We start from the raw sequence: 25,964 nt of genomic DNA, 5'->3' as shown, positions 1-25,964 counted from the left end.
CTCTGCCTTGGGCTCGGGTCATGATCTCAGGGACCTGGGATCGAGCCCCGCATTGGGCTCTCTGCTCGGCAGGGGCCTGCTTCCCCTCTCTCTCTGCCTGCCTCTCTGCCTACTTGTGATCTCTGCCTGTCAAATAAGTAAATAAAATCTTTAATAAAATAAAATAAAATATCCTCAGAATTGAAACTTAGTGTGGTAGTTCTCAAATGTGGTTATACTTTGGAATCATCAAAGAAGCTGTTAAGAAACCCTGACATTTAGAGGATCCCACATCCAGCGTTTCTGATTTAACTGGGCTTAAGCATGGCCTGAACATCTGGGTTTTTACATTTTGGGCAGATGATTTCAGTGAGTAGCCCAAGTTGAGGACCCTGACCATTAATGTCAGTCAAGTCTTGTGGAGGCAAAAGTCAGGAACTATACTGAGCCCTTTGGAAGCAGGAGCAGAAAGTAAAACCCGATACCAGCTGGAGGCTTCTAGAACATTTTATTTCCTTGTCAGTTGCAGTTGCCTCCTTCATAACCTACCACTGCTATGACTGTTAAATAAGACACACTTCACACTCAGCTTCTCAGGTGTTATATCTGGTGGTCATTATTCAAATGGAGAGCTGGTTTGTTTTCAAGTCTGTTCTTTTCTTAGGTGGATACCCTGGGGCCTGGGGAGCTGGAGCTGTTGCAAGGAAATTGCATGAAATTTCATCAGATCCTTGATATTCACACCTACGTTTCAGGAACTGATTTTTTTTTTTTTTCCCATTGTGTCTAAGAATTTAGCATGCGTGGTGTTTCCAGTAGTTCCGATCTGATTTTGTCTAATTTCCAGGGACAGTAGAAAAGTTGTTCTCTTTCAGATCTCCCACCAAGGCACCCAGAAGAGCTGGAGGCATGCTGGTGGGCGTGGGGGTCTAGTAGGTGTAGCTGGCTGTGAAGAGGGACTGAGTAGAAGCAGTGCCAGAAGAGCCTGTGTGAACATACTGTCCTTGGGCTGCCTGGCAGTTAGCCTAAAAAACAAGCGTGAGAGAGGACATGGGGTTAGAGCAAAAGCAACCCTGTACTTGACCCTCCGGCTCTCATTTGAAACCAGCTCCACCTGCGTCTGGATTTCTCTCTCCTTATAGTGGTTTTGCTAAATATTGGTGCTGATAGCCTCCCTTGCCTTCTCTAATACATCATCTCCTTTTTTATCCCAGTTTTCTGAGGATCTCTCCAAGCTAAAGTCTGCGTCCGTTACTGAGAAAGTTTCTTTTTAGTACCAACAATATTGCAACAACAGTATTAGAGACTGAAATTGAGAAACTTCTCATTGATACAGTGATAAGGGAATGGATGTTTCAAGTGGAGAAGCTTGCAGTTTGTTAGGAAATGGACCGGACGTCATGCCGAAGGATCGGGCAAGGTGCAGCCAGAGGTACAACACGGCAAATTTTAAAAATTCTTTTCTAAAAAATTTGCATTTTCCACCTATACTTGCCCACAGGATTATATCATTTTTTAGTTGTTGTAATCATACTATCTTGGATTCCTTGTATAAATTCCAATTAAAGGGGAGTTCAGAATTATAAAGCCCACTGTAATAATAGCTGAGTGCCAGTCAATGGTACCATGTCTTCAAGTCCCTGTTACTCTTGTCTTGCTCTCTCTGGGATTTATTTCTATATCTACAGTGATTTTCAAAGCATGTTGCATGGACCTCAGCACTTCTTAGAAATGGAAATTCTCTGGTTTGACCCCAAACCGTCTCAATTAGAAACTCAGCATCTGGGACCCAGAATCTGTTTTCACATGCCATCCAGGTGATTCAGACACATACTCAAGCTTGAAAACCACCATCCTAAATGACCTCAGCTTCCCTTCTTCTGTGTGGATGACTCTTCCAACCTTACTTTCACAATCCCTCCCATCATATTAGCCACATCTAGCCACCCCTCATCAGCTACATCCACACCCAGCGCAGCCACACCCAGCTCTCCATCCCAACAAAGTTAAGACACTACCTCTAACATCTTACACCTCTCTTGTCCCCCTGAGATGGCTTCTAAGCTTCTCTGGGGTCTGCCTTCCCTTTAGTGCCTCATTGCCAAACTTCTGGCTACACTTGACTCCTCGCCCAGCCTCCTCTGTCATCAGCAAGCCGAATATGGAGATAGCTCAAATTCAAATTCAAATTCAAATTCAAATTCAAATTCAAATTCCTCTTGAACTTTTACACTTCTATTCTATTTCCCTTTCAGATTACTGTAGATCTTCCTGCATGATTAAGAGAGCTATTAGGAAAATTCAGGATCTAAGTTAATGCATCTCAAACTCACTCTCATTTCAGCTGCCCCTTGCCTGATACTTGGCCATTCTGTCTAGTGAGTCTCCTAGTGGACCAATGCAATAGCTATCCCGGGCTTCCTGCTGTAAAGATGGAAATCTCCACTCCCTTACCCACCTCAACAGATGCCCTTGACTTTAATCAACTGCCAAATCCCTTCACCTCTTCAGACCTGAGTCCAAACCCAACTTTTTTTTCTTCTTTGCTCTTCCCTCCTTTCCGAGATCAGCTGCCACCTGCAGTTAATAGTCTCACACAATCCTTCTTCTAACTCCTTGTCCTCTCAATTATCCCTACTGTCCTCATCTTTAATCTCTCCTCTGGCTCCTTTTGCTTTACGTTTAATTTCTTTATTTTTTTGTTATGTTCAATTAGCCAACATATATTACATCATTGGTTTTTGATGTAGTGCTCAACGACTCGTTAGCTGCGTATCACACCCAGTGCTCTTCACCACACGTGCCTTCCTCAATACCCATCACCCATTTGCTTTACATTTGAACATGCCTGGCTATCTCCTGTTTGGCTAAACTCTAAGCTTCCTGAAGGCAGCATCTGTGTCTCCTTTGTTCACCCCAGTCCTTGAGGTGATATTCAAAAAGGAATGGTTACTGACTAAATAAAATCCTGTTCTGTCCTCATTTCTCCTGGTTCTCTTTCTGGGCCTTTTCCTGACAGCCTTCTTGAATGGGCATCTTTCCTCTTCTCTCTCTGTGGAAACTGTTGTGTTGAGGGTCATCAGTAGGTTCCCACATGCCCATCTCATCTTTTTTCTCAGCCTTTGTTCTGAATCTCTCTACAGTGTGTTATGACTGGCCCCCTTGAAACTTGTTTCTATTTGTTCCCTGGATCCTTGGCACATCCTGTCTTATTACTGCTGCTTGTTCTAGTCGCTTTCTTCTACTTCTTCCTAAAATGAAAAGTGCTTCTCTTCCCTCTCAAGTGTCTCTGTGGAGATTGTCTACTGCCTACTGTCATCAACCATTCTTCCAGTGTAGATCATTTACAACTCTCCCCAGCCTCTACCTTCCTACTGAGCTCTCATGACAGCTTTTCAAATTATCTAGTAGACACTATCTTGAGATACCATCATGGCCTGAAGAAAGCAATGCTTCTCCAGGTAAGAAAGCCAGGCTCCTACTATCCCCTTGATCAAGTAAGTAAGAAGTAGTAGCATCTTAGAGCTCCCGGGTGGCTCAGTCAGTTAAGTGTCTGACTCCTGATTTTGGCTCAGATCATGATTTCATGTCATGGGATCCAGCCTAGCACTCAATTCTGTGCTCGCCAGGGAGTCTGCTGGATATCCTCTCTCTCCCTCTCTCACTGCCCCTCTCCATACCTGCTCTTGTGCTCTCTCTCTTTCTCTCGCAAATAAATAAATAAAATCTTAAAAAAAAAAGGGGGGGGAGTAGTATCTTACCACGGCCCGCTTCATGAAAGCCTCCTGGGTTGCCTTCTTGTTGGCAGCCTTGCCACCCCAGGCAGCCAGTGCACTGGCCTGCAGGGCCCGTCCATAGGAGAAACTCAGTTTCCAAGGCTTTGGTAGAGGGCAAAGGTTGATAGCATTGAGGTTGAGTGTAGCATCCTCTTCACTCATGCCACCAGACAAGAAACAGATGCCTGGAAGAAGAGAAGCCATTGCACTCTACTAGTCCCAGCTTTGCTACCCAGCTTGAGAAAGCAAGCCAGAGCCTAAAAGAAATGGAATGCCTCCATTCTTTCTCTACTCGATTTGCATGGAACTAGGTTAGAAAAACTAGTTTGCTTTTGCCAAGGTTAGCTGGGCTAAGGAGGGAAGGGCTTTAATAAGTAAGTAGCGTGGTGAACTATTGAGAGAATCAGTGGATTGTGTGCATTTGGACAGACTCGGGCAATGTGGTGTCATGGAGTGTGAGGGAAGCGCTGGCCGCCTGTGAGATACAGAGGTCTGTTTCCTGGATACAAGACTCCCGGGCCAACACCAATGGTGGTGGAACTCCTTCACGGGATAAGGGCTAAGACCTCAAGTCAGAGAAGAAAGAAAGCCTTACCGGGAACAGCTGCAGGAACGGTCCGGTGGAGAGCTGTGACCGTGGCCATAGCCACTTGTTCTGGAGTATACTTTTTGGTGCAGGCGTGTCCAGCAGTCACCATGTTGGGCTTCAGCAAGGTGCCCTCCAGGTAAACGTGATGGTCATTCAGGGCCTTGTAGACAGCAGCCAGGACCTGAGGGACAAGACAACCAAAAGGTGAAACCCAGAGCCAGTCTGACAGTCACCTGACCTTAGCACTTCTAGGTTGCAGGGATGAGAGACAAAGGAATCCTCCTATGGGCTTGGCCAAAGTTTCCTAACCAGCCCCCAGTCCTCATCAGGACAACACACAGGCACCTGCAAGCCACAGCCATTGAGCACAGCCACGCTGGCCTAGCCCCACCTCCCCTACTCTAAGTGCTCACTGCAGGGACAGATGGCATGGGTCTGCTTCCAGGAGCCCCTTCACTCCTCCCTTCCCATCACTCCCTTTGGGCAATTGAGCCTGCCTTGATTTAGCTAGCCGGGGATATCTCAATTGGCCTCTCACATCATCACTCTCCATCTCCATAGAAACTTGAGTAGTCATAAAACTTGAGTGGTCATAAAAACATACATTTTAGAGACGGAAGCACTTTCAGACCTCATCTCAGTCCACCTACTTGTGCAAGTGGAGAACGTGAAATCAGGTCGCATTGCAAATATGAACAAAGTACCTTCTAATGACATTTTGTCATGTGAGTCTCATCTTACTTTTAAATTTCTTTGTTTACATATAATGTAACTGATCCCAAAAGATAACAGGATTTAACCACAACCCCACAGCTGGGAATAAGGATTATCAAATCCAAGTCTGGGTACTACAAATCCTGTGCTTTTTCCATAGGAAAATCCCATCATGCTGAAAGAGTAGAAGGTTTGCTAAGTATCCCCTTACCTTCTCAGTGCTACATAATGACTCCAACTGAAGAATATTTCAATATAACAGCTGATACATGTTAAGTAACAGCTCTTACCTAAAAATAAGATATTTCAACTGGAATTGGGACCTTTTTATTCAAGACTTTACCTTCTCAGTAACATACTGGCAGTGTTCCAAGTCATGGTCTCCATCAGGAATGACCTCTGGTTCAACAATGGGTACCAGCCCATTCTAAAAAGGAAAAAAGAGGAGATAAAGTGTGGCTCTGCTCACTGCGATCCTTTCCTTAAGAAGATATTTGACAGTTGCAATTGGGATAAAATGAAACCCTTATAGAGGAATGCCATTCACTAACTTAAAGGCAGTGCAAAGAAATTTAATGGCATCTCTACTGAGCATTTGTAGCTTAGCCAAAAAAGAGCTGTGAGGTTTAAAAATAAGAAGAAAAAGTTCTCCTGGGAGTACGTAAAATAATGAAATCCTTAATTTCTATAGAAACAGATTCTTTTAGAGACTATTCTAGCTACCTCAGAACCCAACTGTCATCCTTTTGGGGCAGTAAACTTAAATCACTAAGAAGGATACCCCTTGTGTGGGTTAATTAAGGAATTAAGCACTGTGTACAGTTCTAATTGGGACTCTCCAGGTGCCTACATCTCAGGTAACCTCAACATAGTACCCACACAAGCAAATCAGACTTAACTGGGATCCCAGAGACACTGTTGGAAATTAGTGTCAGGTCACCATCCTCCAAGATATTCTTTGGGTTGGGGCTAAATCAGAGCTATCACTCTCAAGCTAGGGATCTAAAAGTATCGTGTTTTAGATGTGATGGAGCATAGGTAAGCAATCACCTGGCCATATGGGGCTGGATCACTCTTAAGACCCAGCTTATATAACTTTGGCAGAGGGCAGCCATTGATGGCATTGGCCTTATGGGCTCGTAGCTGACTTGTGGGACCAAATCTTTCCCTACCACACTTGGCTATAGCAAAAGTGGTAGAAAATGGCAGCAGGATATATTGGTGAGATAAGGCTCATATACTTATAGTAATATTGGAAAGACAGGTATAGTAAAATTGGAAAGAAGAAAGCTCTTTCTGACTGCTTTCCAGCGCAAGGAGAAGGCAGAGCACCTGCTGACAGATGCTGGCATAGCGGGCCAGGGCGTTGGCATTTTCCTGGATGGCAAGGCTGGATGGACACTGGTTGTCAATCCTCAGCACAGCACGCCATTTCCCAAAGTCAGCACCATCTCTCTTGTACTGAGCACAGCGCTGAGAGAGGCCATCAAGTCCTGCAAGTCAGAAAAGAGAGATAGGGCCACTGTTAAAGTGAAGTTCTTCCTTGCCTTACTTTTCAGTCAGCAGAGCTTAAGTATTGAAAATATCCGGGTAAGTAAACATTAATCCCAACACTAAGCCCAAACTGGGGCTTTACACTTAAGGAGAAGAACAGAGGGAATTAATATTTGTTTAACATTTGCTATGTTCCAGGCATAATTCTAGGCATTTTGCATACCTTATCTCATTTAATTATCATAGTGATTCTAATAGTTGATGTTATACTTGTTCTACAGATGTGAAAACAAGGGCTCCAAGGCGATACATGACTTTACCATGTTTGTATGGCTAAGAAGTGACAGAGCTGGGATTCAAACTCTGCTTGACTAATCTAATGCTGTGGTTCACACTTGTCTACTTGGGCAGTGAAGGACCTTGCAAAATTGTCTAATTAGTAAATGACAGAACCAGGAGTCAAACTCTGGTGGGTCCGATTCCAAAGCTTGGGACCTTTCCTCTTTTCTGCTGCTAGATTTTTCTCTAAAAATTATACTCTCGGGTACAGAATATCTTCTCTGTGCAAAGCACTGTGGTAAGCACTTTATGTACACTGTCTAATTAATCCCCATGACTACTCTGCAAAGTAGATATTGTCATCCTATTCTGACTCAGAACATGTACCTAACATGACTAGACTAAGGTCACACAGCTACTGAATAAAGAAGTGAGGGTTGGAAAGCAGGTGTATGTGGCTCTAAAACCAGGGTGAGATTCATGCTTTGTTTTCCCTTGCTCACTTCTTTGTTTGCCTGCATTTCTAGCATTTCTTACCATGATTCATATCAGCAGGTGATAGCCTTACCTTGAATGGTGGTTTCTTTGTTGGTTCCTGCAAGGGGAGCAACTCCCTGGTCTAACTGTGAAAATAAATAATTAACAAGTAATTAGCAGGTGTCAGGGGGCCCAGGAAAACAAAAGCAGAGCCCCTGGTACTAATAGTTCTCATCTTTCACAAGCTAAGGAGTTGCATTAGGAAGGTGTGGGAGGACACAATTAAATCCATAGCAGAAGGCAAGGACCTAGAAGGAACAATGCAAGAGTGTCAACACTAGGAAGATGGAAAGGATGGAAAGCACAGGCCTGGAGCTTGGGGAGTAAGTAATCGGACAGTACCTGGAATGCAGAGGGGCCATATAAGAGCAGCTTCTCTTAGCTTATTTGTTCAAAAGACATTTAGGGAGCACTGACACATACTGAGCAAAACATTATTCCAGGAAATCAAAAGAGTAAAGATGCAACCTCAACTCCCAGCATAGCAGAGGCTGAGGTCATGAGCCCAAGAGGTAGACAGGCTGGGTTTGAACTGACTCTGGCTTTGCCTTGTTGTGGGCAAGTTACGCTACGCCTTGTAAGTCTGTTTTCTTGCCTCATCTCTTAAACAAGGATAAGAACTGAATCGACCACCAGAGGTTACAAGGAAGATTAAATGAGCGCTTGGAGTTGTAAGCACTCAACAGATACTAGTTTTCACTCCTGAGAAGTTCATGTAGTTTTGGAAGACTGAGTTACACCTGAAAATAGTTTAGTCACACTAATGATTGTGAACTAAATAATAATTATGCAACGGAACTGGTTTTTTTGTTGTTGTTGTTGTTTTGGTTTTTTGTTTTAATTTTTTATTTTTTATAAACATATATTTTTATCCCCAGGGGTACAGGTCTGTGAATCGCCAGGTTTACACACTTCACAGCACTCACCAAAGCACATACCCTCCCCAATGTCCATAACCCCACCCCCCTTCTCCCCATCCCCCTCCCAAGCAACCCTCAGTTTGTTTTGTGAGATTTAGAGTCACTTATGGTTTGTCTCCCTCCCAGTCCCATCTTGTTTCATTGATTCTTAGATGGGGGCAACCGAACTGTTTTAAAAACTCCTTTCATCCTTGTAGGAGCCTTATGAGGTAGGCTCCTACAATTCCCCTTTTAGAAGTGAGAAAATTGAGACACCAGGAGATTGAATACCTTGTAGAAAACTTGGTTGAAAGAAGAAAGCACTGGCAGAAAAATCTAGAAAAGGATCTGGCTCTCAGGGGGAGGCTGATGAAGGAAAAGAGAGTGAATGGCAACTAGACAGTGAGAGTGTTCATAGCCTCTGCCCAGCGACTGGGCTGGGAGTTTGGCTGGGACGAGGCAGAAGGGAGATGGGAATGGAAGTGTTCACCTTGATTCCCACCACGATCCCCTTTTCCTTGAGGATGTTTCTGAACAGCTTTCCCTGGCTGTCCTTCTGGTAGAGGGTCTCATGGAACAGGATCACACCCCCGATGCTCTGGTTGATGGAGGTGTCCACAGTGAAGAGGATTTCTCGGAACTGTCGGCGATTCTCCTCTGTGTTCTCCACCTTGATCCTCTGCAGGCGGTTTCCCATGGTGCCTAGGGTGGGCGGGCCAAAGTCAGCTTGAGGAGCCAGCCAGGGCTCTGTGGCCAGCCTCCTCCCCTTTAGGGACCCTCAGCAGGATGGTTGGCAAGACTCTCTTTTTTAATCCAGATCTTTAAGACTCCTGTCTCCTTTTTCGGCTCCAGGGGAAAGACCTTGGCTGCTGCCAGGATGCTGGCTAGGAAGCATATAGACTGGATGTGTCAAGGTCAGAGTGAAGACTACCATTGGGTCCAAGTGTGTATGTCAGGCCCTCAGGCCTCTCCAGCCACCACCACCCTGACCCAGGTCCAGCCATCAATCTGACTAGATGTACGTACAACAGAAGGAGGGATAAGGTGGGCTCTTGACTTCCCTGGCTTCTACCATTTTATGGTGGGCCAGACAGGCCTGCCACAACTCTCCCTTGTGCCATCCTGGGCTTCTTTTGGCCACGAGCCCTTCCCTATCCTAGATGTGGGCAGTTCCCTGCCCTCCCTGCCCTTTGCTAGCTAACCTTACACTGACTTCTCATTAGCAGCAGAGGTCTGTGTATCTGATCTCAATCTGGTTCCTGAGTTCTTGGCCTTTCTACAGTCTAGATTCAAATGATCCCTGGCGAGGGGCCTTGAAATGGAGGCCTTGAGCCTTTTCCCTTGGTTTTCAGAAATCTGCCTACCAGAACTACAGGACTCAAAATGTCAATGCTTGCTGGGTCTTCTGCTCCCACTCCTGTGTACCTTTACTCCTCTGAGAGGAAAAAGAGTGCAATTGTTGCTTGCCTTGGCTAAGTTGTAGAAATAAGAATACGCTTGCTGTAGGATGAGACTTGCACTCACCTACAGACTCATCTGCAGCCAGGATCCCCTTCCCATGGGCAACAATGCGCTGTGCAATTTCGGAGAGCTCCTTCTTCTGTTCTGAGGTGAGGGCTGGAAATTGGTAGGCCATGGTGACTGGTCTGGAAAAGAATGCAGAAGTGTCCTGAACAGAACTGCAGGCAGCTCAGACAGGTTCATGACCGAGGCAGAGAAGGGGTACAAACAAACCCTCTCTAGGCTCCTTTGACACTTCTGGCCCACTTCCATAACTGGATGAACAACTGAGTTCTGGGCTCGTCCCCCTGTTAGCTTAAGTGGCTGCAATTAGCCATAGTGGATGAAGGTGGGCTGCCAGATTTCCTGGTCATCCTAAAGAGAATGTCTTCCAGGAGACCTTTGGGTTCACTGAACCAGAGACTGGGCCAGCTCATTTGTGACCCACTTGCACCTGAGGAATGGATGGCACTGTGATACTTGACCATGTCTCTGTGGATTTCTGGTCCCTTTGTGTGCTCTGGGTGTCTTGAGGCCAGGACACTGAGACTTTTAGCCTCTAGGGTCATCTCCCATTTTGTTCTGTTAGCCTGTGTTATTCTCTGGGTAGCAAGCTTGAGAGGAGATGACCTTGCAGTTAACCTCTCTTAGCTTTGGGACATAGAGGGTATGGGGTATAAGGCTGGACTATGACTATGACACCATTTGGGATAGAGAGGGATTTTCCCTTAGTGCCTCTGGGCTGGAGGCTCCCACGGACTCTAAGGTGCCAAAGTCATATGGCGATCCCTGCCCCAGGAATTCTTAGCTTCACTGCTCTAGCAAGGAAGGACTCTGGTTTGAAGACCCCCTATCCAAGCACCCACCTCAGTGGTGGTCCTCTGAAGGGGATCATTGTTCTCATTGGGCTGCTACTTTGGGCCAGTCTTAAAAATACAAAGTCATGGGGCACCTCGGTGGTTCAGTGGGTTAAAGCCTCTGCCTTTGACTCAGGTCATGATCTCAGGGTCCTGGGATTGAGCCCCACATGGGGCTCTCTGCTCAGCAGGGAGCCTGCTTCCCCATCTCTCTCTGCCTGCCTCTCTGCCTACTTGTGATCTCTGTCTGTCAAATAAATAAAATCTTTTTAAAAAAAGGCAAACGCACAGGGCTCTCATCTTGAATGTTAGAAAGAGTAATTTTGCATATTTTGGACTATGAAAGAAAAAAATGGTAGTAAAGACTATCTTGAGTGTTTTCCTATCCAGTCCTATGACCTACTCCTTTCCCTGGTCTCCCCCCCTTCATACACTCATCCGTAGGGTAGACATCCCATGTCTGCTTTCTACTTCCTGCAAGCCCAGGATACCTCAGTTCTCATTTGATCCACTCAGCAATGAGGTAACCAGGCCAACTAGTATCTCCATTAATTAATGAGCAAGCTGAGACTCAAAGAAGTTAACTGACTTGTCCAAAGTCTCAGCTATAGTGAGGCAGAGCTCCCCACCCAGTCCTGACCCTGATGGCAAATCAGTTTCTTCACATTTTCTGCATTGCTTCAAGGCAGGCTTGATATAAGAAGTGGATGGGGCCATGGAACTAATTCTTGAAAAAATATTGTTGGTATCACGGATGCCATTGTCACTTCAACAAGAGTCCTCATCTTAACCCAAAAGCCTGGAACTACAGTGCTGTCCCTGAGGACAGGACAGGCTAGTAGTGGCCAATGATCTCTAGAGAAAATATTCTTCCTAGGCCACTCCTGTCCCAGCCACGTGAAGATCATGTTTCCCCTTGGTTACACATGAGTTCGCAATATCATAGTCTGGGATTACTTGCTGTAAATCTGGTCACTAGATCTTTATGTGGAAAAAAACAACCTGAAGTTGGTGACCTTCAGGCCAAAGTGCAAATTTTCTCTCTTAGTTTAGGTAATTGCACAAAAGAATTCACAAATACGAAATAAAGATGTTTCCTTAATGAAACAAAAGGAAAACATAGCCCAGTGATAGCAAATCACCATTAATGCCAAGTACTCTGCTAATTGCTTTACAAGTACTATATAATTCAGTACTCATAAAAATAACCTCAAAAGGCAGCTGGGCTTCGCCCACCACTACCACAAAACAGATAAGGAAAAAACACGAGAGAGTTTAATTATTTTTCCAAGGACAATTAACTAATAAGGCATAGAGTTGGGATAAGGGGTAATATCCCCCCCCCTTCTGGGAAAGAGTGAGCCTGGTGAAAGGTATCCGTCTTTGGGTGACTCTTGATAACACCCCCAGAATACTTGTTGAGGATACCCCCAGAGTACCCAAAGTCCATGGGCTGTGGCTCATCGTCCATATACCATGGACCTCGTCAATTCATAAACATCTCACACATTCACACAGTTTTTAGCTACTAGATCAGACAGACCTGGGTTCAAGGACCAGCTCTGCTTCCTCCTCACTTAGACCATGGACAAGTCAGTAACTTCTCGGAGTCTTAGTTTACTGTGGAATAAATGGCACTAATATCTGCTCTGGGTGTCTCATTGCCGAGTGGATCTACTGTGACCTGTGACCACCCTACTCATTGTAGTTGCTCAAAATATATTTGTTGAGTCAACTGCATGATAAATATGAAGATGTTTTATAATGCATTATGAAAAAGTTGGGTATTGAGGCGCCTGGGTGGCTCAGTCATTAAGCATCTGCCTTCAGCTCAGTTTATAATCCCAGGGTCCTGGGATCAAGCCCTGCATCAGGTTCCCTGCTCAGTGGGAAGTCTGCTTCTCCCTCTCCCACTCCCCCTGCTTGTGTTCCCCGTCTCTCTGTGTCTCTATCTCTGTCAAATAAATAAAATCTTAAAAGAAAGAAAAGAAAATGTTGGGTGTCATCATTTCTCTCTTTTTAAATTTGTTAAAAAATAGTTACCTGAAATTCCATGTTTCTATTTACTACCAAGTTATTTTTTTCCATCGAGACAGTGTGCTGACTCGACCAGAAAAAAATAGAGAGAAAAGGTCAAATCGAACCAATCCTGTTTACGGGAAGTTAAACTTCTACAGAGGGATTAAAGGTCTATACCACATCAGCACAAATGTTGCCCCTCTGTTAATCATAAAACAGGGTCACAGACCAATGTTCATCCCCAGGAGACAGGAGGCCAGCTGGGAGTAGGTAACTGTAGAGAATGGTTTCATGCTCCTTTAAGCCTCTGCTCACTGTGGTCTCAAGCCAATTTGATTTTAAAGTGTGATGGGAAGTTGTTCACATCATATTACTTAATAAAAAGGGGGGGAAAGCAAGTTTCAGAGAAGTATGTAATGCATAATATCATACTTTTTTAATTAAAAAAATGCTGTACCACATACTATTTGTGGATCTATACAAGCAGAGAATAACCACCCTGGGATTCCCTGTGGGGCTTGGGATGGGGTGGACCAACTCTCACGTTTTACTTTATAAATTTTTTGTAATGTTGATTTCTCAAATAGGCTTATATATGACATTATGTATTATACATTAACAGGTGATACATACACAAATCTTGGAAGAGGTTGTGAGTATGAAAATATGAGAATAGAAAGCAATCACGGAAAAAACAGCTGCAAATGACCTCAGGGATATCTATAGCAACCCTGCCAACTTTGAAGATTGGGGAACTGAGGCTCAGAAAGACTATGTCTGGTGGCCCCTTCCAAATTGTGATGCTCTAGAATTAAAAACCACATCCTACTGGCTTATGACTCAGAATCCTTTTTCCAATCCTTTTTAGCAAAATAGCATATGAAACCTACAGTATGGTTCGTTCTGCCTTTCTTCAAGAGGTTCTGTGAAAAGAGAATGCCTTGTAAAATATGAGTATTTAACTCTTGAAGAAATATCAGAAAGTAGAGAGTCCATTCACCTCTCTAACAGGCAAGGTGGATGGGTTTTCAAGAGGACATGAGGGGCTTATGCGTTGAAAGCCTATGATCTGCAGGTACTGTGAGCAAGGTTTCTATATACAGACATGTGAGGATGCCCACAGCTTCATTACCCTCCTCAGTGTCACAGTGACAAATGCAATGAGAAGCCTTAGGACAGCCTGGTGCCTTTGAGCCCATATGAGGTAGCACAGAAAGAGAACTGAGTGGCTCCCTTTCTTTTAGGATTACAACAGCTATACTGCACTTAGCACCTGGTGCTCTAGCGCAGGCCTGGGTGGTGCCCAGATGCACCTTCACCTAAGGTGGCCAGAGTTCGAGCCCCGACCAGGTCCAAACTGGCGAATGGAGCCGTAGGTAACTATTTAGAGAGAAGTTTATTCTAAAAGGCACAACATGTCTATCCGCACAACATGTCTATTTTTCAGAGAGTAGAGCAAATGTCCCAAAGGACATCAGCCTGCTTTTGACTCCAAATAACTTAAGCTGTAGGATTTCTAAAGTAGGAAATGTTACAGGAACTGTTAAATGAGTGGAGGTTGTACGATTCATAATCCAATGACTGCGGGGCTCTGTGGCTGTTCGAGGCCCGTTCCGCGCTTTCTCATCTGAGCAGTGGGATCAGGCAAGGGCAACACACACTAGGAGTCCATTTGTGTGACCAAAAAACTTAAGTGCCAACACTAGTGGGTGTAGGAAGAGAATAAAGAAAATGACATAGGACAACAGGTCTGTAAGTAAATCATCAAAATAAGCAGTTGTTACGGGGAGAAAAGGAATGAGGGGGAATCTTGATAAGTGATTAGAACCTAACCAAGAAAGTGTGTTGAAGTCAGAGACAGAAGAGCCTTCATACGAGTAACACCGGCAATGGTCTCAAACACTCTGCCTCAGCTCAGAGGGTCAGCAAAGCTGTGGATGAGCATTTATTTACGCTTAGGGAGTAAAACAACCATTTCAGCACACCAACTCATCTTGGCCACCACCGAGTTTTTCCTGAAAATAAAAGCAAGCAGACTTTTTCTGCTACATGTGTAGGACCATCAGTGACCCTCACTCCCTAGTGCAGTCCAGGCAGACAAAGGAAGTTCTGTTACTTACAGTTTGGGAGAGGAGAGGCCTCTTAGGGATCAGAAGCTGTGGACGAGGCAGCAGCTGCCAAATAGGACGAACCTTTGGGAACACGCAGTTTTTATAGACCTCCTATCAGAGTTTGTTTGTTGGTTTTGGATTGCTTTTTTTTTTTTCTTTTCTTTCTTTCTTCTTCTTCTTCTTCTTTTTTTTTTTTTTTAACTTTCACCCTCCCCTTCCCACCTTGGCCTGATAGGGAGGTGTTTAACCAGTGCCTGATTGGCTCATAAACACCCAATCCCGATCACGCTCACACACTCACCGGACTCAGGGAATGTTAAAGCTATAGGGGAGACCGTGTAGTTCTTAATGTAGTTTGTTTTTTCCAGGTGAGGAAACAGGCACAGAGGATTAGGGGATTCCCCTAAGTCAGAGTTAGTAAATGACAGAGCTCTAGAGCCACCAACAGAACCTGGGAAGAATGTCACCTTAGCTCTAGCACTTAATAAATGACCTTTGCCAAGCTTTGCTTTCCTTTCCTTTTTTTTTCTCTTTTCTTTCCCTTTCTTTCTTCCTTTCTTTCTTTCTTGCCTGCCTGCCTTCCTTCCTTCTTTTCTTTCTTCTTTGTCTTCTTTTTCTCCTTTCCTCCCTTCCAACTTCTCTGGGCCGTAAATATCCTCCTCTATAAAGTGGGATCTCAACTTCACAAGAGCATTGAATGAGGCTGTAGAGTGCCTGTACGCAATAGGCATGAGCTCCTTCCTTGTCCTCCAAAATCAAGCTGGGCCCCCTGATGTTTTTAATACCGGAACACACTGTAACTACCCCATTCTCGTTCTTTCTTACCCCTTACGCATTTGTCTTTAACGTTTGTAAAAAACTAGAATACAACCCAAAGTGATTGGTGTAAGCCACCACCAGCTTCCCTCGTTATGGCACTGTCTGCGTGAGGGTTCATTTTACAGAGATTTTTTTTTTTTTCCTGAGCACTAAACTACTATCTAATTCAAGAGAAAGCAAATAAAATTGTCTTCCTGAGGCAAATAAAAGTTCTGGGGAAATCTAGAAATAATGAATGACCATGATGACAGGAAAGCATAGAAGTCTCAGGACTAGATTCCTTCGAAATAACTCATAAAATGGAAGGGGGAGAAAAACCCTAAAAACCAAAGTGCTCAATGGTATAGGGTGTGGCGCTCTAGTAAGTGAACTGTCAATGGAATGAAGGAAAATGAAGCTGAGAATTAGGTTGTCTTCATAGAGTTTAGGCTCAGACAGCTTCTAAAAGTGGGGGAGCATTAGACATTGAACATGAGACTTAAAGGCAATTGAAATGTTTGAAACACAAAACTGAGGTTCATTTGGCTGGGAAGTTTTGGCCAAGGCCTGTCCTAAGGAGAGCAAAGGGCCAGGCCAAGTAAAGGTCATCAGCATTCTTGACTCCACGTGCCCCCTGAAGGCACAGCACACTTTCTGGTTTCCCAATCTCCACCTGATGCTCATGCAAGCCCCTGCTGCCTGATTCATCAGACCAAGATGACCTGATCTGGGGATATGTGAGTTTCATCAGATCTGATTTTTGCCAAAGGAGAATGGAGGATGAAAGTGGGGGATAGCGAAGACAGAACAGAGAGCAGGGTTAGTGACAGCTGTTGTGGGGGTCCGGGTTGGAGTGTCAGAATCGTGATTAAAACACGCCACCTGCCAAGATATGCAGGGTAGAAATAATTTAACTTAAGCCACCCGCATGAATTATTCTTGTTATAACAATGACAGCGATAGTAATAATAACTATTTTTTTAAGGTATTAGGATGCATCTGGTTCTTTTTATACATGATCTGCTGTCTCAGCACTCCTCTAAGGAGAGGTTTCTTACTCCTATTCTCTGGATAGGGAAACTCTCATTTGGAGAGGGTAGTAACTTGCCTAGAATCACAGGACAGCTACATGAGCACTCCTGTTTCCTCCAAGCCAGCGATCTAAAGCAAAGCTCCTTACCTTTTGGCAACCACAGACAGCATAGATGTCTGCCCTCTCCCCCTCCCAGCGGTTTTTAACCTTGGACATTAAACCTGCATTCATCAGAGAAGAATGCCTTGCGTCGGCAGACCCGGGTGGCCCTGCTCTGGCTGGGCATCACTTCACGTGGACAGCAGCCTGGCCAGGCGTGGCAGAGGAGCGTGGACACATTCACCCCTGATGGGTGCCACCTGCTGCTGCTTCCGTAGCATCAGCATTTGGCCGCCTCCAGGCTTGGATGCCCAGCTGAAACTCAAAGTTCAGGAAAGCAAGGGCAAGGCTTCCTGGAGCTTAGAGGGACAGCAGGGCCTGAGCAACACAGATTGCCGGCAAGGTTGTTTTGTTTTGTTTTTTAAGTCTCTTAACTTAGTCAATTGCTCAAAACTGAGATAGGACATGATATGTGGAAAGAGCGTGGGACTCGGGGGCTGTGAAACCCTGGCGAAGCCTCCAACCTCTCCGATCCTCACTGTTGCCATTGGTAAAATGGGCTGGTGACGCCTCCACCCAAAACTGCTTCAGAGGCAGGAATGAAACGACATCTGGTGGGGGGTGTAGCACAGAGGACATTTTTATTAAATGGCCTGATCTGAATGCGTACTTCTGGCTTAAAGGTTTCCAAGTGCAGACTCTCCTACAGGCAAAAATCAGATGTCATCCATGAGCATTTCTGTCACTACCTCCAATAACTGCCTTGTTTATTCTCCAGTCCCCACCCCACCCCAGATAGTTCTGATTTGAGTATGATGGGCCACGAATTCAACATATTCAACACTCAATAGAATGTTAGTAATATTATAGGGGAAGAACTTTCATAAAAAGGGGCCACATCTACATGTTGCAAGGAAGACCCATGATTGGGTCAATAAAGCATCTTACGATCTCTTTTCCAACCTGTGGTGCAGATGTTTCCTTACTGTCTTGCGATCTGCTGTGGGAGTGGGGATGGTGTCAGCAACCTGAAAGCAGCAGTCATTGTTTTGGTCCCAGGGATGGAGCTAGTGTTATTTCAGCATGATTCCCAAAGTGTGTATTGAGGTTCTCTGTATAAGGCATTTGGTTAGCTCCAGAGGCATTTCGCAGAGAGGATACTTTCGTAGAGAATACCCGACGAGGAAGGCAGGCCTGTTGTCAAGACACTTCTAATCTAAGGAGTGGGAAGAGAAAGTTGAGGTGAGAATCAAATAAAATCAAACCAAATAAGAGAATGCATATTAAAGAAAGTACCAAGTTGTGGTGGTGGTGATTTGTTACTGCGGGTTCAATGAAGGCTCCATGAAGTAACATGAAAGAAAAGTCTAGATATTCCAGACTGCCACGTGGCTAAGCCGCACTCCATACCATCTGATCCAGTGCGTCAGACTAGAAGACCTATGTGCAGAAGGACAGTGAGAATGTAAAATGACCTAAATTCTAGGGCTTAGAAATACCATCCCCTTGAGACTAGAAACAGCTAAAGCTTGAACGTGATAAAGAACAAGGTCTGTCTTGTCTGAGGAAACATACGGGCAGTTAGGACGCTGGAGAGATGGAGTCAGAAAGGACGGGGCTGCAGAATTTCAGGATTAGGGTGACCAGTAGTTATCTGACAGGAAAAAGTTACACTGGGGTCAGCCGTGACCACCAGCCCCCATTGTCCCAGATTCCCTCCTAATGAGTTGTTTACTGCCTTGTCAGTGTTCTCTCTTTGCCTTTTGCTCAATCATATCAAAGTTCAATTCTTCCCTATCTAATCAGGACTCTCGGTTACTTATGTCATTTATGACCCCCCACATGTATTTTTTTCACTATTCCTTATCTCTTTGGTGGAACTGTCTGGCCTTCAGGATGGGAAGGCATTGCGCACCAGTAGAAAGAGGTAGAGATAGGGAGGCAAAAGATGTGGGTGGTGGTCTAGTTCTGCCCCAGGCTAGCCAGGGGACTGAAGGAAACCATGTTCTCTTGGCCTCTCAGTCCTGACGTGCAAAGTGGGCTTAGGAATACCACCCCTGTATAACGTTTCCATGTGGTCCCCGAGTGAGCGATAGCATCTAAGTGAGTGCTTTGGAAACACTAAAGCCCTACCTAATTACAGGATGACTAGACTGAGCTACTCCAGGGAAGCAAACGCTACCAGTGCTCCTGTGATATGCGTGTACATGTGTACACACACACACACACACACACACACACACACACACACACGAGAATCAGAAAACAAGGTTCTGGCCCTAGTTCTATGCTGAACAATGGAACGTATTGCCCAAGGGAAGGCAGTACCATTTGTTCACCACTTACTCCTCCCAGGACTTTTTGTGGGCACTTCACATAGAATACATCATTTAGCTGGGTAGGTGTTGTTTTGGGGAGGAAGGAATTGATCCTATCTCTGGCTCAAGGTCACATCATTAGTAAGTATTGGGGAAAGGACTTAAATATCGATCTGTGATTTTAAAGCCATCTTAGGGCCTTGGACTCATCATCTTTGCAGTTAAGGAGGGATCGCTTCCAGCAGCAATGTTCTGTGGTCTTCTCCACTGAAATTGCATGTTTTTAACACACATGGTTGTCCTAAAAAAAGTAAATGATTTTAAACAACAGTAAAAGAAACTTAGACTGTGAAATGTTTTGTTTTGGGAAGTATTGTTAAAATAGATTATTTATTAACTAGAAATCTTCAAAATACTGGGGCACCTGGGTGACCCAGTTGGTTGGGCGTCTGACTCTTGATTTCAGCTCAAGTCGTGATCTCAGGGTCCTGGGATTGAGCTGGCATTAGGCATCAGGCTCTGTGCTCAGCAGGGAGTCTGCATGAAGGAGTCTCTCTCCCTCTGTCCTTCCCCCAGCTTGCGCTCCTACTCTTAATCTCTTTCTCTAAAATAAAGAAATAAAGCTTGGGGGGAAGGAGGAAAGAAATCTTCAAAATACTGGTATGTATGAAAGAACCTGGGTAGTTCTAACTCCCTGTCTCATATTCCCCTTCCCTTTGGGTGGTTCGGTCCCACAGGAATGAAGAGTTCCAAGCTGACCAGATCCTGGAAAGCTGGATGAAGAGCCCAGACTCTGAGAGGCAGCCAGTCAGCCAGCATCTGCAAATAGTGGGCCAGTCCATTGCTTAGTGACCACCTCAGTGCCATCTACTCTCCCACAAAGTGAAGAACAGGATCATTCAGCCTCCCAGGTAATTAAATTTCAAACTCAACCTTGTGCCTTTCTGAATATCCAGACATAAATTATTTTGTGGCATGTCAATATCTTTTCATCATTAAGAATCTGGACTTTGAAGTCATATAGAACTTAAATTCTGACTCAGAGCTTCCTTGCTGTGTTGTTTTGGGTAAGTCCTCTAAGCTCTTTGAGCCTCAGTTGCTTCAGCAGCAAAAGGATAATAGTCAAATGTAACCTACAACATTGTTGGAGGATTGGCTTGAATGATGATGAACAAAAAGGGTTTTGCATAATGCCTGGTAAAGATTAATTACCAGAGAAATAGCAGTTGCTATCATCTTCTTCATCATCATCCCCTTCTTCTACATTCTCCAAATTCCCTTTTGCCTCTCAATTACCAAAGAAGAGTCACTAAAACTTTTGTTCCCACAACACCCAACCTCATCATGTCCTGTGTCCTTCATCCTGAATCCTCACACCTCACTCCCACCCTCAGAAGCTTTCTTCATTTAATAAGCAGAAAAATTAAGCTGGATCCCGAGTTCATCTCAAAAGTGGCATACCCACACCCAAGAAAATGAACACTCCCCCCACAAGAAGGTAGTGGGGATTTTTAGATGAGGAAGGATTTTTTTTCACCCATTAGGGTATCCAAAGTTTGAAAGGGTGACTTATACTTTGAAAAGGATGAAGAGAGAGGTAGAAGCAGGTCTGAGGAGATGGAAGAAAATGGCAATGTGATTTGTAGAAAGTGTAAAGAAGCATGAAGGAGGAGAGATGAATAAAGGGATGTCCATGTATCAGGGACTTAAAAGTGAGACAGAAAACCATTAAAATCCTAGAGGAGAAAACAGGCAGGAACCTCTTCGACATTGGCCATAACAACTTCTTACTAGATGCTTCTCCTGAGGCAAGGGGAACAAAAGCAAAAATAACTATTGGGACTTCATCAAAATAAGAAGGTTCTGCACAATGAAGGAAACAATCAATGAAATCCAAAGGCAGCCTGTGGATTGGGAGAAGATATTTGCAAGTGACATTTGTGATAAAGGGCTAATATCCAAAATCTATAAAGAACTTATAAAACTCAACACCCCAAAAAAACCCAAGACCCAGTTAGAAAATGGGCAGAAGACGTTTTCCAAAGAAGATATACAGATGGTCAACAGACACATGAAAAGATGTTCAAAAGCACTCATCATCAGGGAAATACAAATCAAAAATACAAGAAGATACCACCCCACATCTGTCAAAATGGCGAAAATTAACAACACAATAACAATAGGTGTTGGTGTGGGTGTGGAGAAAGGGGAACCCACTTGCACTGTTGGTGGGAATGCAAACTGGTACAGCCACTCTGGAAAACAATAGAGAGATTCAAAAATTTAAAAATAGAGCTACCCTATGACCCAGCAATTGCTCTACTAGGCATTTATCCAAAGGATACACAAATACAGATTCAAAGGGATACATGCACCCCAATGTTTATAGCAGCATTATCAGCAATAGCCAAATTATCAAGAGAGTCCAAATGTCCATTGACTGATGGATAGATAATGAAAGTGTGGTATATCTATATAATGGAATATACTTGGCCATAAAAATGAATGAAATCTTGCCATTTGCAGCAAACTGGATGGAGCTAGAGAGTGTAATGTATAGAGAAAGACAAATACCATATGACTTCACTCTTATGGGGAATTTGGAATTTAAGAAACAAAAGAAACAAACATAGAAAAAAGAGAGGAAAACCAAGCAACAGACTCTCAACCACAGAGAATGCACTGATGGTCACCAGCAGGGAGGGCGACATAGGTGACGGGGACTAAGGAGGGCACTTGTGGTGATGACACCAGCTGTTGTACAGAAGTGTTGAAGCACTAAATTCTACACCCAAAACAATATTACCCTGTACGTTATCTAACTAGAATTTAAACAAAAACCTGAGGAAGGAAAAACAGAGAGCGAGCTGGCCATGCAGCCACTCTTCCAGAGTTAAAAAAGCAGGTGGAGCTGCAGGAATGGCCACCACGCCAGGCAGGCAGGAGCCGATTTCCTCAGCACGCCTGTGCCCACCATTCTGGAAACATGGCTGAGCTGCACCTCTGCAGGCCAGTTCCCTGTGGCAGAGCTGGCTCCCGGCTGTGCTGGGCCCCACTGCAGGGCCAGACAGAGGTGTAACTATGAGGCTGGAACAAGTCATCTCTGAGGCAGGGAGCCCAGGGAGGTCCGCATCCAATTATTGGCACCTCCACGAAGGAGGCTGTGGGCAGACGGACCCTGTTAGGCAACTGCTGGTTCCCCTGAGGCAGGAGAGGGGAGAATTCACCCTCTTTAAATCTGTTTCCTGCCCTGGACCTGCCCTCTTCTGCCAGAGGCTCTCGTTTGGGCCCTTTGTCCAGGGAAAACAAAGACCTTTGATCCTGGTGGGGCAGTGGTAGGGGTGGGAGGTGTAAAAACCACCACTTTAGAAAGTGGGGAGACAAAAGGCCGTCACTTATTATTACAAGTAACTATATTCTGGAATGTCATGGTCAAGGAGCATGGTTTCCTCTTGCTAGAGCTCTCGTCCACGCGGTGTGTGGTCAAACCGGCCAGTCTTTTTTCCAGTGCTCCCTCCTCTCCTCCAGCCCCCAGAGACACTGTCCCTGGGATCTTTTCTGTCATGCATTCTGGAATTTTAAGGTTAGCTGCCAGTAGTGGTTCTGCAAAAGTGAAGGTCCCTTTTGGGTCTAGGAGGGCAAGAAGGCAAGATCGCAAAGAGCTATGGTTAACTCACACCTCTGCTTGGCTTTCTTTGCCCTTGTAGATCCAGATAGAATTGGCTCAAACCTCTGTTCGACAACCTCCAGAAAGCCCAAGCCTTCCCCCAGCTTTGAGGGAGATTCTGGGGGTTAAGGTCACTCTGGCTCAGTGCTTCTCATTTTACTGAATCAGTCAAGCACACTGGTCATGCCCCAAGCAAGGATATGAGTCCTGACCCTACCTTGGTGACCCAGAGGGTAACTTGACTCCTTCATTAGATTTCCATAAAAAAGCAAAAACAAACAAGTGAACAATGTGGAAAGCCTTTTCATAATGTTAAAAGTTTAAATGAGTCATATTAAAACCCTAAGAACTTATTTGAATAACACCAAGTGGTTAGAAGCATTCCTTTGAGGAGAGTTGAGGAAAGACTTCTAGTTAAAAGGCAGAAACTGAGAAAAGAAATTACTGATTAGCTACGGCTTAAAACCTAGTTGGCTCTTAGGGATTGGCTGTCCTTCGGTTTCCATTTCGTAACCTTGAGGCATTTACCAGCTTAGATTTTGGCTTGCTTAGGTAGGCTCTCTGGCATTCGCGACACCTCTGTCTAACGGCCTCCTTGTATAATTGATTTAACCATAGACATAGCTAATGGTCTGTGGAGAGGAAGGGTATTACATGATGGCCATAGAACAATTTAAAACTGAACGTTAGTCATCCCTGTTCCTAAAAGTCCTTCGAAACAGCCCCCCTCACCCAGGTGGGGTGTTCCAGTCACTATTAGAGGCTCTACTTCTCTCCTCTGCCATGTCCCCTGTTCATTTCTTCCCTCTCAGTTTGTCCTTAGAAGTCCGAATTGTTTGTACTCAACCAGTAGGCTGAGGCATTACCCCACCACACACCTCCAGACCTTTGTATCTCCAAACAAATCAATGTTCTGGGCTGTCGGAAAGAGCCCTGTGCTCTGCTCTGATAGGCCACTCAGAAAACCTGAAGCTTCTCCAACCTGCCCCACCTTCCTTCAGGGGTATTTGGTATTACATCACAATTTTGGTTTCTCTCGTAAGCATATTCTAAGGTTGTGTGGTGAGGGCCACGAGAGAGGCAAGCCCCCTTGTGAGTTCAAAGGAGGATCATCTCTTTCTCTGAGATGGTCAGGGAAGGATCCAAACGCAGACCCACTGACCAGAAGCGAGAGGGTTGAGGTTTTCCTGCTCTGAGGTAGAAGTTCAAGTACGTGTTTTAGAGGGAGGTGGGTGCCAGGCTTCGAGGAGGAACAATCCTCCTGTGGGCCTGTTTTCCCCTTGCCCTACTGCTCTGAATGTGGGAGTGGAACAGAACCAGAAAACACCAGAGAAGAATGAACAAAGGACAAGTATTCCTTTGTACCCAGATGATGTAATTTCACTTTCTTGAGCTAGACATGGCAAGGACAGCCTGTGACTCTGTTAGCTAATCATGGCCTGGAAGAAAGACAAGGGAAGATCTGCGTAATTCGGAACTTTAAATCATTTGTTCATAGATGTTTACCTCCTTTAAAGGGGGTCTTCAAACCACAACTGGTGTGACATTTTTACACAATTGCTTATAAAGCCAGCAACAGGGCTGTTTTCATTAGGTATGTATCAATGAAGTTTTTCATCTTGGCCAAGGAGGGCATCTAGCCAAGGCTGGAACTACTTGGCTATTAACATACAGACTATTTAAATTTTGGGCATTTAACTTTAACCAGGACCAACACATGAAGATAGGAAGATCTGAGCTTCACATTTAAGAAAGGACTCAAATTTGGTTTCGACATTATCACCAAAAGAGTTATACACAAAATTATTGTTAGATGTGTATATTCAAAGCGTTAACATGTTAAATGTATGCACCCAAAATAATCCTAGTTTTGCCATTTCTTCATTTTTAACATATTTACTGGAAGCTGAAAATTAGGGGAGTAGCTTAGATCTCCTGTGTCCTCTGAAAGGCCCTGTCCCATGCCTCTTGATTACGGAGAAAGAGAGATATCTTTGTTCTACAGCAAAGGACTGTAAACCTGGGCTTAAGTTCCTTAATTATTGGGAAGATAGCCTGAAAGAAACATCAGGAGAGGATCCCTGGACGAATATGCAGTTGGTCCAGTCCGTCAGAGGTGCAGAGAATGGACACGTTGCCTACCCAGGCCCACACCTTTCCTGCTGGAACTGTTTCCGGTGAATAACACTGATGTGCTTTTGGTATGTTATGCTCTGACTTGCCTGCGGGCCAAAAGCAAAAACTGGTCTGCGCTACTCACGCTCAGGACATTGTCCAATAATCCCCTCACAGAGCGTGCTCGGTATGAAGTACACAGACAAAAATTCTTGCCTGGACTGAGAATTATGAAGAGGTGTGCAACTCCTGGACAGTCGGTTTAATTGTATCTTCTAATGTCACTAAACCACTTAGCTGACCACATTTCCATTTCTTGTTGTCTGCTAGTTCATCCAGAGACATATTTTTGATCTACTCATACCATTGTTATTAGTTTGGCTAGTTCTGTTTTGGTTTATCTCTGGGTTTTTGTTTTTTGGTGTTTTAGTGTATGTTTGGTTTTGTGTGTGTGTGTGTGTGTGTTCTTACATTTTATTCATCAATCCAGATGTTTTTTTATTTTTAATGAATAGTTTGAAACAGGAATTTAAATGTATTTTTCCCAAATAGTAAAGTATGTGAGGCATGCATGTTCTTTTTTTTTTTTTTTTAAAGATTTTATTTATTTATTTGTCAGAGAGAGAGAGAGAGTGAGAGCAAGCACAGGCAGACAGAGTGGAAGGCAGAGGCAGAGGGAGAAGCAGGCTCCCTGCGGAGCAAGGAGCCCGATGTGGGACTCGATCCCAGGACGCTGGGATCATGACCTGAGCCGAAGGCAGCTGCTTAACCAACTGAGCCACCCAGGCGTCCCTTTTTTTTTTTTTTTAATATGATTTTATTTATTTATTTGTCAGAGAGAGAGCACAAGCAGGGGGAGCCATAGGCAGAGGGAGAAGCAGGCTCCTCACTGAGCAGGTAGCCCTACCCAGGACTCAGTCCCAGGACCCTGGGATCATGACCTGAACCAAGGGCAGACATTTAACCAATTGAGCCACCCAGGTGTCCCAGCCATGCTGTTCTTAACCTTCTTCATGCATGTTCTTAAGTGCAAATAACAGACTCAACTTGTCTTAGCTTGGGCTGCTCTACCCAAATACCATAGACTGGGTGGCTTAAACAACAAACATTTATATTCTCACAGTTCTGGAGGCTGTGAACTCCAAGATCAAGGTGCTGGCAGAACCAGGGTGTGGTGAGG

General features: G+C 44.6%; 1 protein-coding gene and 1 long non-coding RNA gene across 2 annotated transcripts in view; one reads left to right on the top strand and one right to left on the bottom strand.

Moving 5' to 3' along the window:
• Nucleotides 1–468: 468 nt before the first annotated feature.
• ALDOB (aldolase, fructose-bisphosphate B) lies at nt 469–14,878 on the bottom strand. The gene is made up of 9 exons (XM_032306440.1): nt 14,764–14,878; nt 9,792–9,913; nt 8,758–8,969; nt 7,400–7,454; nt 6,391–6,551; nt 5,402–5,485; nt 4,351–4,525; nt 3,741–3,940; nt 469–1,004 (listed from the first exon to the last, which is right to left on the bottom strand). The coding sequence occupies exons 2-9, from the start codon at nt 9,901–9,903 to the stop codon at nt 909–911; spliced, it is 1,095 nt and encodes a 364-aa protein (XP_032162331.1). The 5' UTR covers nt 9,904–9,913; nt 14,764–14,878; the 3' UTR covers nt 469–908.
• LOC116569933 overlaps nt 999–25,964 on the top strand; it is a 32,861-nt gene continuing 7,895 nt past the window's right edge. The window contains exons 1-4 of the long non-coding RNA XR_004277252.1: nt 999–1,411; nt 6,834–7,021; nt 9,120–9,285; nt 19,740–19,913. This is a non-coding gene — a long non-coding RNA (uncharacterized LOC116569933). The remainder of the gene's footprint in view (nt 1,412–6,833; nt 7,022–9,119; nt 9,286–19,739; nt 19,914–25,964) is intronic.

Source organism: Mustela erminea, chromosome 12 (genome assembly GCF_009829155.1).
Source record: "Mustela erminea isolate mMusErm1 chromosome 12, mMusErm1.Pri, whole genome shotgun sequence".
NCBI classification, from domain to species: domain Eukaryota; kingdom Metazoa; phylum Chordata; class Mammalia; order Carnivora; family Mustelidae; genus Mustela; species Mustela erminea.
Note: the sequence above shows the minus strand (reverse complement) of the source record. Positions and strands in the feature narration are given on the sequence as shown.